The following is a 12066-nucleotide window of genomic DNA, read 5'->3' as shown; positions in this document are numbered from 1 at the left end:
AAAGATGAACTGATCTGCGTTTTATAACCAAAAATTCGTTTTTTTTAATAAAAAAGGGATTCGTGGTCGGTTACGTTTAGGGAAGGATTAGCACCCCTACAACGCCCAAAATTGGTACTTTTTAATTATAAATTGTCTCTATTATTAAAATTTAAAAATTCAAAAATATTTATTTATAATCTATTATTTCAAAATTATAAAAAATATTTATTTATTTAAAAATATCCGAAAAGAACTTCTAGGTGCCTTAAGACAGCTCTTTTCTTTGATATGATAAATATTAATTAAATAATATGGTTACTTTTTAATTTTAAAATATCAGAATAGGACATCCAGTTGTATTAAGACTGTCCTTTTTCTTCAATATTAAAAATAAATATTTAAAAAATACTATTTATTATATATTTATAAAAATATTTAATAAAATATTAATAATATAATAAAAATAAATACTACTAAACAATATATTAAAAACAATAAAATAAATGAAACATATAAATAAACGAAAAAATAAAATTAAAAATCTAATTCATAATTAATCTAAATTACAGGGATTAAATATGTTATTTCTTTATTGGTGACTAAATAAAATTATCTAAAATTTGGATATTAGAATAAAATAAATTAAAAATATAAACTAAGGATTAAAATATTATTATTAAAATTAATGGATTAAATCTGTAATTTATCCTAATATATTATTTTAATATGAAGGACTAAAATAAATAAAATTAAAATTCGAAGACTAATTAAAATATTATAAATTCAATTTAGTGACTAAAATGTAAAATTTACAAATACGAAGGATTGCGGACGGGGTTTAACTATTTCATAATTACGCGCATAGTCCTTCCCGAAACGACGTCGTTCGGGAAGGACTATAAGAGTCCAAATCGGCTGGCCCGAAGGGCCAGCCATTTCATTTCTTCTTCTTTTTTTTTTCTTTCTCTCAAACAGAGAGAAGAATTCTCTGTCTTCTCTCTAAACTGAGAGAAGCTCAGCCGGCCGGCAGCCGTTAGCCGGCGTTCATCCGCCGTCAACCACCGCCGCCGGCCACCGTCTTCGGTGGCCGGAAAATTTTTTTTTACATCTAAATGTAGATCGGACCGTCCTAATGACGGTCCCGATACTTTTTCCCGTTAAACGACTCCCAATCGGAGCAAATCTACAAATATACCTTCGGTTTTTGTTGTATCCGGCGAGATCCGTGGTCGAGGCTTCCTCGGTAAAGTCTCTTCTTCCTTTTTCTTTTTTTTTCTTGGTTTTCTTGCTGCTGAGGGTTGTTATTATTTTTTTGTTGTCGTTCTCTGCCGTGTCTCTCCGTGGCTGTCTGTTCTTTCGCAGGTATGGTGGCTTTTATAGCCACCACGAGGTTCTGTTTGGACCGGTCCCGAGAGGGATGTCTAGGTGAGTCACCATAGCTATGCTGGTGACTCACCATGGAGCTCGATTTGAGCTGCCATCTGGTGTTCTGGAATTTACGGCGGTGAGGTGGCGTGGCAAAAGCAGCGTCGGTAGCGACTGGTTGGACCATCTGGCAGTGGAGGCGTCGGCAGCAGCGTCTGGAAGCTGGAGAGGCAGCTTGAGCCTTCTGGAAGCGGCGGCTGGGAGCTAGATACAAACCCTAAATGGGTTTAGGGTTATATATTTGGGCTTTTGGGTTGGGCCGGATTTGGCCCGTTTGTAATAATAATTAATAATAATATTAGTAATAAATAATAAAATTAGTAATTATAATTATAATAATAATAATTATAATAATAATAATAATATTTAAATGAAAAAATGAGTATCTTCACTATCCAGAGGGAGGGATCAGTTGTTTGCTCTCCAATTAGTTTGAACTCCATTGTTTTCTTCCTCCTTTTGTACAAGATACAGGCAATTCTTCACCACTCAAATCATTCGTTGTTCAAAACACCCTTGAGGAGATCCAGCCCTTCTGCTGATATACTCCTCCTCTTGTACGATCTCGGGATTTCGATCTTATGTGGTGGATCCAGAGAGAAGCAGACGACGACGGCGGTTAGATTATCGCATGTGTTGCGTTGCAGCGCCTCTTTCACAAGTGCTCTTGAGCACTTCTCCGGATCGTTATGCTGCATCAGCCCCTTCCGCACCATTGTTACGGCACATTGGCTACTCATCACATCCCAAAGCCCGTCACACCCCATTATAAGAAACTCATCTTTCTCTGTCAGTAATATTTCTTCCAGTTCCGGTTCACAGCTCAGGGGGCTCTTCGAACCTTTAGCGCCTTTGATGTGCCAGTCTCCGAGAGCTCGTGCTACCGAAAGCTGGCCATTCAGGTATCCGTCGTATATCACACCACCTAGTTTCTCGATTCTTAACCTTTCCGATGTGCAGTTGGGCTTGTGGTCTTTGGACAGCTCGATTGCTCGGCCTCGTTTCCCCAATACAGCTCGAGAATCCCCGGCATTAGCGACGATCATGGTCCTGACATGAAACGAGCGCAGGTAAAAATGTTCATATCAATGTCGAAACCACAGGATGCAGGAACACCTTTATAGCAATTTAGGTTTGTTTACCTTTCCAAAATGAGAGCAGTCAAAGCAGTTGTGCCAGAGGATCTATCGAGAGATTTAGCATCTGCAAGTGCATGATCAGCTTTCACGTATGCACTCTTAACTGCCTTTTTCGTGCCGGTTGCAAAATTTTTGTCTTCGATGATGAAACTTAAAATGTTATTTCGGGTAAAGGATGCTGCATCGAGACCACCATGTCCGTCAAATACCTATGGGATTTGGGAAACAAGGGAGCCCTCAATTCTACATACAAGAATATGGTCTATACTAATGGCAGATGAATCTGATAATGATGATGCAAGTGATTCATGAAACGGTCGTACTGAATTTAAGTAATCTAACCTAATAGAAGTTACACACCCCATAGAATGCTCCTAGGTAAGGAAAGTCTGTAGGCGATCCAAGGTGTTGAAACAGATTATCGATACATATATACTCATCTTCCATATAATGTTTTGGTCCCTTCTCGGAACAGCTTCCCGAACGGAATACAGGTAGAAATCCAGTGTCCTCTCTCGATGGTGGTGACTTCAAGCCCCCAGCTCCCATAACCGATTCCTACACCGACCAATAAGAGAGGTTATTACATGAAAACCAGAGAGAGGCCAATAACTCAAAAAGAGGCTAACCCCTTCGATTAACCTAGCAGAACTTGTGCAATGGCGCATAGCAGGGAGGCTTCTCGGAGGTTTGGCAGCGTTGGTTTGGCTCATATTCCCCAATGTGTCGTCGTTTTCATCCTTCATTGAACCGAATCCGCCTTTGAAGCTTCCACCTTCGAGTTTCGTTGCAGGAAATACATCTGTTGCTGAAGCCATTGATCTCCCTCCACAATCCACCATAACAAACAAACAAACAAAAGAACACTAACCCATCATTTCAAAGGAAAAAAAGGCACCAAAACCCGTATTTTGTATGAGGAAAGATGCAGCACTTGATCCAAGGATTTCAATTAAGTTTCAATCAATCCACCCCCGACTTATGGTATAAAAAAAAGCAAGGTGGAAACTTTTATTGGTTGGTGTGAGGAAATAAAAGCAGCCCCATTTGCCAGGCTGGGTACACCCTATCAATTGTGAAGAAAATATGAATAAATAAAATGGAGAAGAGAAAGCTTAGAATGTGAGGGAGAAAATAGTATTAAAAGAGGAAGAAGGAAGAATGCAAAAGCAAAGCATGGCAGTAGGAAAAGGGGAAGGGAGGACCGTTTAGAGAGAGAAGAAACACGACGTGTGTTATATATATTTATGGGATTCCAAGTTTTGCGCACTGTATTATAGGCAGAGCTTGAAAGGGGATTGGGATATTGACACGTGTTTCGCTTCCTCATCGTTTACCTTTCCCTTGGTTTGGATTTATCTTCACTTGGATCATCAATCTACGTCTCTATTATTCACCTCGTGCTTCTTCTTCTTTTTTCACTTCTTGTGACGAGTCATCCAACCAAAACCAACCATGTTCATTGTTCGATGCTAAAGCAGCCAATCCTAATACAAAGGAATTAAGATAAACCTACATGTACCATTTTTATATTGTTTTGGACTGGCTGTGGATCACGTAATTTTAGGCTTCTGGCCTGTTTGTTAGAATTGATATAACGATGGTTCATATGTAAATAATTAGCATGAGTTCAATTCACGAAACATAATATTATTTTTAAAATTATAATATTATCTAACATATTATTAAGACTTGAAGTAAAGTATGTATGAAAGAGAATCCATTTTCGATTATCTTGAGTCCTCATTGCGAGAACAACACCAAGTTCAACCGATGGTGCATAGTAGATATTCAACCAATGAAAAATTGAGGCCTCTTTCGAAATTTCAGGAATTTAGAGGGGATAAAAAAAAGAGGGGACATGGAGTCTTTTAACTGTGGTGTTTAGTTCAAGAAATTATCGACGACGTAAAAAAGGGTGAAAAAATTATATGACGGATGAGGTTTATTTTATTAAAAGAAAAAAATAAGATTTTTCTTAAAATATGAATCTATGAATAGATATAGGGTTAAAATTGTTATGATCTCAGTTGAAAAAAAGAGGTATGTCAATTCATTATGGTGTCGATGACATATTGTTTAATTATTTTAATGGAAATTTCTTATTATTTTTAATTTAAGTAAGCAAAATAAGAATATAATCATTATTGGCTGAGGAATAAAATAGTTTATCCTAATAATTATATAGATTTTGGAGACAATCGCTTAGTCCAAGTGCAAGCAACACACGTTTCTAGAATGAGAGAAAAAGATGATAGGATTTTATTAATGTTTGCGGCTCTTTAGCGAACGTTACGATTTATCATTTTATAGCGACGTTTTTTAAAAAAATCACTAAATATAAGTTTATTAGATTAAAAAGGGCATTATATATGAAATTTATTGTGGCGTTTGTGTAAGAAACGTTACTAAAGTATCAATCTGTTAAAATTTCTATTTTGTGGCGTTTGGCATGTAAACGCCATTATATGTTTAAAGTTAGTGACGTTTACCTTAAAAACGCCGCAAAAAATACCGCTAGAACAGTTTTGCTGTAGTGGATATATACACTTACAAACATGCATCAATGCAAATTGAATGAAACTGGTATAGCTATGAACATTACCTTGAAGATTTAGGGATGACAAAAGAATATTCCAAACCCTGGCTTGATATAATAATAATTTAAGTCATCATTGGACATTGAAACAAACATATCTCCACAAAAAGAAAAGAGAAGGGAAAAAGACATGCATGGGCATCTATTCCTCCACAGGTGCAAACACTTTGTTTCTAATCAAAATTTCAAAGGAGCGCTCCATCTATTGATGAACATAGAAAAATGAAAAGCTTCGATTAATATATATACATATGGAAAGTATTTGAAAATTAAACACGAAGGTGAAGGAAGAGCATCTGCACCAATAAATAAGAAGAAAAACACTCTTCTGAAATACTTCAACTAATTGAAATGATATGCGGTTTTGTTTAGTATTAGAGAAACGTAGCCACCACCCACCTATTATTAGGACCACGTTGAAAACCCTCACGAATATATCAGCACGGAAAACGGCCAATGGCTATTTTTCCTTCATTCATTCATTCAACGTGGCTTATAAAGAGTCAACCTTAACTATTCTTTGTCCACTAAACCAAGAACACCGGAAAGAAACAAAGCTTGCACGCCTGATCTACCCGTCTCTTCTAAAAGTTTTATAAAATCATCCCTAATATAATATTCTCCTGGAATATATAAGGTAATTCGACGAAAACAAGGAGTGGTGCCAGCCAGTCTCCGAATCGAAATGTCTCCCGACTGGGAGAGTTGATGCAATTGCAAACGCATCGATGATGTCGGAAACGCACAAACGAAATCCAAGCCGCCAGCAAAGCAGCAATTAGAAATTGGTGATTGGGGCACTTACAAAAGGGGTGGGGTCTGAGGGGTCACTACCAAGTTGAGTCTCGATTGGAAATGGTAGTGGCCAGTGGACAGTTTTCAAACCTGGCGTGACTTGAGTTGGATCTGGCTTTATGCTTCAGGCATTATTTTAGTGCATATACTATAATTATATCGCACCACCACCACTTGAGGGGCCATTCATTACTGCTTAGCAATTTAATTTATAAAAATTTGATATGTTTTAAAATAACCAAATTGTAAAAAACAAAAAAAAAAACTTTGATTATTTTGTTGAGGGCTTTACTTATGTCGTAGGTCATTTTCACATTTTTTTCAACGCGGATGTTATTTAAAACTAAAAATAAAAAGAAATAAAAATATTTGACCAAAAATTATATAAATTTTACAACACATGGGATATGCATTAAAAACATTCAATTATACGAGCATGAATATACCAAACGATAACGATGATGCATGCTAGTGACGGATTTAAAATTATTCTTGAAGGTGGATTACATATATTAATTATTAAATTTTTTCGTATGAGATGAACACAAATAAAATTTTAGGATCAACATCTATAATAAAATAGACCGCTACTATAAAGAAATTCAGATTTTAAAATAAGCACATCCACACCGGTATGCTTTGCATCCACCACTAACGCATATTTTTAGATCTTATCTTCATTATCTAATAAATCAAAACTTTATCTAAATATTTTGAAAAAGACTTATATATAAATAATGTAGGATTTGAGAGACTGCCAAAAACTTATTTTGATAGTGAAATATCTAATAATTTATAAAAAATAATTGTTTTTACTAATTAGTCGATTAATCCATTTTTAATGATATTTAGATTAATCGATTTGATGTAATAATTAGAACAATTTCAACTAAGAAAACACCCTCCCCACCCTACCATGCCTCTCATTCTCAAATAATTTTCAACCTAGGCGAATTTACAGTAGGCGACAATCGAGTCTGATGCACATTATCTTGTTTAGCTTCTCTTATCAGTCAACTATCCACCATTCACGAAGCTTGATCATGTCTCCAATCTCAAATTGCAACCCAGTCGTTTCAGCACATGTTAAATGTATCTGAATTGCTTTTTTAACTCACTTTTGGTCGGAGTATAACCATTTAAGCCTACTACTGCTAGAAGCTCTCTCTCTCTCTCTAAGCTATTGCTTTCTTTGGTTTATAACTTAGAATCCATGACCACGACGCTAAACTTGTTCTGCTGCCGTGAGTTACCATTTTCCTTTGTTCTTAAAGTCGTGTTTTTCTTTTGCTTTTCATGTTTCTACCAATATTCTTGTGCAAGTTTCTTTCATGTGAACTAAAACTTCTCTTTTTTCCTGGTTACTGCTACAACTGTTTGATTTGATGGCTCGCACTTGATGCCATTTTTTTATGGGTGGGGGTGGGGGATGGAGTCCTTTTTTGCTTTTGCAAGTTAGAGGATCACAAGGTTTTCTGCTCAGGATCTTATGTTTTCTTGGTTCTGATTACTTGTTTCGAATCTACTGACATTATTTTTGGTTGCCTTTCTTATGGTTCTTGACTCATTTCTTTCTATCATTCAGAGCAACTGTAGCAAAGCAGGAGCAGCAGCAACTCGCCATGAATATCATCGTATGGCTTTTGGCGTCCATGATCTTGTGCAACGGTCTTCCTGTAATTGGACTGATCACAAACGCCACGGCAAGGCCAAAAGTTGTGAATATTGGGGCTATTTTTTCGATCAAGTCCGTAATTGGAAAAGCTGCAAAAGTTGCAATCGATGCAGCCATAGACGATATAAATTCACACCCAGATATTCTTCAAGGAACTCAATTAAAACTACAGTTGAAGGACTCCAATTACAGTGGATTCATGGCGGTAGTGGAAGGCATGTCATCTTTCTTATCATTATTATGAAGCGTAAAACTTTTGCTATGTTTTAAAATTTGTCATGTATTGGTTTGGTTTTTATTCTTTTAGCTTTACTATTCATGGAGAAAGACACTGTTGCCATAATTGGTCCCCAGTCATCTGTGACGGCTCATGTGATTTCCCACATTGCCAATGTTCTGCAAGTCCCCCTATTGTCATTCTCATCCACGGATCCTACCCTGTCTCCTATTCAGTTCCCATTCTTTGTGAGGACTTCTCAGAACGATTTATATCAGATGGCTGCCATTGCTGAGATCATAGACCATTACGAATGGAGAGAGGTGATAGCAATCTATGAGGATGACGATCACGGAAGAAATGGGATTGCTGCATTGGGGGATAAACTAGCCGAAAGGCGATGCAGGATCACCTACAAAGCACGTCTAAGGCCCGAGCCAACTCGGGATGAAATCACCGATGTGTTGGTAAAGGTAGCTTTGAGGGAGTCCAGGATTCTGGTTGTACATGTTCCTGGTAGCTGGGGTCTTAAAGTGTTCAGTGTGGCTCAGTATCTAGGAATGCTGGGAAGCGGCTATGTTTGGATTGCTACTAATTGGCTTTCTACTGTCCTTGATGCGAACTCGCCCCTATCTCAAGATGCCATGGATAATATTCAAGGAGTTGTTACATTGCGGATGTACACACCAGATTCAGAACTCAAAAGGAGATTTGTTTCAAGGTGGAGCAAATTAACCAAAGGGAAACCAATTGGACTCAACGCTTATAGTCTATATGCCTACGACACAGTGTGGTTGCTTGCTCGTGCAATCAATGAATTTTTCAATAAGGGTGGAAACATTTCATTTTTAAATGGTTCTTTATCATCGGAGCTCAGTGAAGGAAACTTGCATCTTGATGCTTTGAGCGTGTTCCAAGGAGGGAATTTGTTACTTGACAACATTTTGAACGTCAATATGAAGGGTGTCACCGGGGATTTCAGGTTTACGAATGATCGGAATCTCATTAATCCTGCATTTGAACTCATCAATGTTATTGGTACCGGCTATAGAAGATTCGGATACTGGTCCAATTATTCCGGCCTATCTACCGCGCCTCCAGAAACCCTTTGGGGAAAACCACCTAACCGTTCTAGTGCGAGTCAGACACTATACGGTGTTGTTTGGCCTGGACAAACCACACAGAAACCTCGTGGATGGGTATTTCCTAATAGTGGTAGACATTTGAGGATTGGAGTTCCTCATCGTGTTAGTTACCGTGAATTCGTATCGGTAAGAGGCCCTGATGCAATTACAGGATACTGCATTGATGTATTCACTGCTGCTCTCAATTTGTTGCCCTATGCTGTCCCATACAAATTAATCCCCTTCGGGGATGGCCGTACCAATCCAAGTGGCACCGAGCTGGTGCGTTTGATCACTGCAGGTGTAAGTACCATGAAAAAATTCTTTTAAGGTAGTTGGTTTGTTCCTTTCATACATGATCATCAAGTTTTCTTCTTATTGTAATTCAGGTGTTTGATGCAGCGATAGGTGACATTGCAATCATCACCAACAGAACAAAGATGGCAGATTTCACACAACCGTATATAGAGTCTGGATTAGTTGTGGTGGCCCCAGTTTGGAGGAAGAATTCTAATGCTTTTGCCTTCTTGAGGCCATTCACACGGAGGATGTGGGCAGTGACAGCCATCTTTTTCCTGCTGGTGGGAACCGTAGTTTGGATTTTGGAGCATAGGATGAATGATGAGTTCAGAGGCCCACCGAGACGACAAGTAGTTACTCTTTTATGGTGAGTGGTGTTGAACTTGCATTGCATTGTGTTTGAATGGAGTAAACCATGATCGATAACATTGTATATCGAAACTCCTTTTGCAGGTTTAGTTTTTCAACTTGGTTCTTCGCCCATCGTAAGTTATACAAGACTGTATTCACCTTTCCGTTACCGTATAGTAAACTTACAAAATTTGTGCTACCCCTTATCTGCAGGAGAAAATACTGTCAGTGTACTTGGTCGCATAGTTCTTATTATTTGGTTATTTGTGGTTCTCATAATCAACTCTAGCTACACAGCTAGCCTTACCTCAATCCTTACAGTGCAACAACTTACTTCTCCCATTAAAGGCATTGGAACTTTATTAGCAAGCAAGGATCCTATAGGTTACCAGCAGGGATCATTTGCAAGAAACTATTTAATCGACGAGCTAAAAATCGATCCTTCACGACTGGTTGCTCTCAATTCCCCAGATGAATGTGCTAAAGCTTTGAAAGATGGGCCTCACAAGGGTGGCGTGGCTGCAATGGTAGATGACCGTGCTTATATCGAGCTCTTTCTCTCTACCAGATGCGAATTCAGTATCGTAGGTCAAGAGTTCACCAAAAACGGATGGGGATTTGTAAGTTGGTTACCTTTTGTTTTGGTGCTTGTAATTTGTAGGCTTTGTCTGCAGAAAAATAATGGTATTGTTGTGGGGGCAGGCCTTTCCCCGAGACTCTCCTCTAGCAGTGGACATGTCAACCGCCATTCTCAAACTCTCGGAGAATGGAGATCTCCAAAGGATCCATGACAAATGGTTGTTACGACGAGCATGTAGTTATCAAGGTGCAAAGATGGAAGTGGACAGGCTTCAGCTTAATTCTAATGCTTTTGCCTTTGAGGCCATTCACACGGAGGATGTGGGCAGTGACAGCCATCTTTTCCTGGTGGGACCGTAGTTTGGATTTTGAGCATAGGATGAATATGAGTTCAGAGGCCCACCGAGACGACAAGTAGTTTACTCTTTTATGGTGAGTGGTGTTGAACTTGCATTGCATTGTGTTTGAATGGAGTAAACCATGATCGATAACATTGTATATCGAAACCCTTTGCAGGTTTAGTTTTTCAACTTGGTTCTTCGCCCATCGTAAGTTATACAGACTGTATTCACCTTTCCGTTACCGTATAGTAAACTTACAAAATTGTGCTACCCCTTATCTGCAGGAGAATACTGTCAGTGTACTTGGTCGCATAGTTCTTATTATTTGGTTATTGTGGTTCTCATAATCAACTCTAGCTACACAGCTAGCCTACCTCAATCCTTACAGTGCAACAACTTACTTCTCCCATTAAAGGCATTGGAACTTTATTAGCAAGCAAGGATCCTATAGGTTACCAGCAGGGATCATTTGCAAGAAACTATTTAATCGACGAGCTAAAAATCGATCCTTCACGACTGGTTGCTCTCAATTCCCCAGATGAATGTGCTAAAGCTTTGAAAGATGGGCCTCACAAGGGTGGCGTGGCTGCAATGGTAGATGACCGTGCTTATATCGAGCTCTTTCTCTCTACCAGATGCGAATTCAGTATCGTAGGTCAAGAGTTCACCAAAAACGGATGGGGATTTGTAAGTTGGTTACCTTTTGTTTTGGTGCTTGTAATTTGTAGGTTTTGTCTGCAGAAAAATAATGGTATTGTTGTGGGGGCAGGCCTTTCCCCGAGACTCTCCTCTAGCATTGACATGTCAACCGCCATTCTCAAACTCTCGGAGAATGGAGATCTCCAAAGGATCCATGACAAATGGTTGTTACGACGAGCATGTAGTTATCAAGGTGCAAAGATGGAAGTGGACAGGCTTCAGCTTAAAAGCTTCTGGGGCTTATTTCTCATATGTGGATTAGCTTGCTTGATTGCTCTCTTCCTGTATATTTCTTGAAGATGTTGAGGCAATTCAGCCGCCACTACTCTGAGGAATCCGAAATTCAAAGCTCCCGATCTGCACGCATTCAGACATTCCTTTCCTTCGTTGATGAAAAGGAAGAGAAGGTTAAGAGTAGGTCGAAGAGACAGCGATCGGAGAGAGTCTCTAATAGGGGCGATGATGGATCAAATGGCACTGGCTACTCCATTTGAAGAAATATTGGTGAATTTGCTTCAAACAAAAGCATTGGAACTCCTACAGGTAGTACTGAAGTCTAGGTAAAGTTTGTCTTTCATTTATCATATGGTGTAAACACATATTGAGACCAATTTATAAAACTAGTGGAGGCAAATTGTGTAAGAATCAATCAGTCAACAGCACATAAGTGCTAAGGGGCTTATATCGTACTTGTACAGGCAAATTATGTAATTCTCACTTGCTCTACCAATTATCAAATGGCAAATGAAAGAAATATTAACTGATAAAGATATACATTACATACCATGTTGCACATTGTTATCATTTGCATAAGTATACACTACCAGGCACCAGCAAATG

The 12066-nt window shown here is 38.4% G+C and overlaps 2 protein-coding genes across 2 annotated transcripts; one reads left to right on the top strand and one right to left on the bottom strand.

Annotated features, from left to right (window-relative positions):
* Nucleotides 1-1832: 1832 nt before the first annotated feature.
* Nucleotides 1833-3438, bottom strand: LOC120210192 (probable protein phosphatase 2C 47). The gene is made up of 4 exons (XM_039208976.1): nt 3176-3438; nt 2907-3104; nt 2550-2755; nt 1833-2457 (listed from the first exon to the last, which is right to left on the bottom strand). The coding sequence occupies exons 1-4, from the start codon at nt 3386-3388 to the stop codon at nt 1902-1904; spliced, it is 1173 nt and encodes a 390-aa protein (XP_039064907.1). The 5' UTR covers nt 3389-3438; the 3' UTR covers nt 1833-1901.
* A 3445-nt stretch (nt 3439-6883) lies between these two features.
* On the top strand, nt 6884-11925 carry LOC120210213 (glutamate receptor 3.6-like). The gene is given in 9 exon segments (XM_039208987.1): nt 6884-7032; nt 7526-7830; nt 7923-9259; nt 9346-9623; nt 9710-9741; nt 9821-10227; nt 10310-10455; nt 11442-11502; nt 11505-11925. Coding segments are annotated over 8 exon segments (2745 nt in total). The 5' UTR covers nt 6884-7032; nt 7526-7562; the 3' UTR covers nt 11721-11925.
* The last annotated feature ends 141 nt before the right edge of the window (nt 11926-12066 follow it).

The sequence above is a fragment of the Hibiscus syriacus genome, unplaced genomic scaffold, assembly GCF_006381635.1.
Source record: "Hibiscus syriacus cultivar Baekdansim isolate YM2019G1 unplaced genomic scaffold, ASM638163v2 tig00109919_pilon, whole genome shotgun sequence".
Taxonomy (NCBI): domain Eukaryota; kingdom Viridiplantae; phylum Streptophyta; class Magnoliopsida; order Malvales; family Malvaceae; genus Hibiscus; species Hibiscus syriacus.
This window is presented reverse-complemented; position numbering and strand designations above follow the sequence as displayed.

Coding starts and splice junctions, on each gene's coding strand:
- LOC120210192 (XM_039208976.1), bottom strand. CDS start 3,388: ATGGTGGATTGTGGAGGGAGATCAATGGCTTCAGCAACAGATGTATTT. Junction 2,756..2,906: donor ACCTAGGAGCATTCTATGGG/GTGTGTAACTTC, acceptor CAAATCCCATAG/GTATTTGACGGACATGGTGG. Junction 2,458..2,549: donor ACTGCTCTCATTTTGGAAAG/GTAAACAAACCT, acceptor GTTTCATGTCAG/GACCATGATCGTCGCTAATG.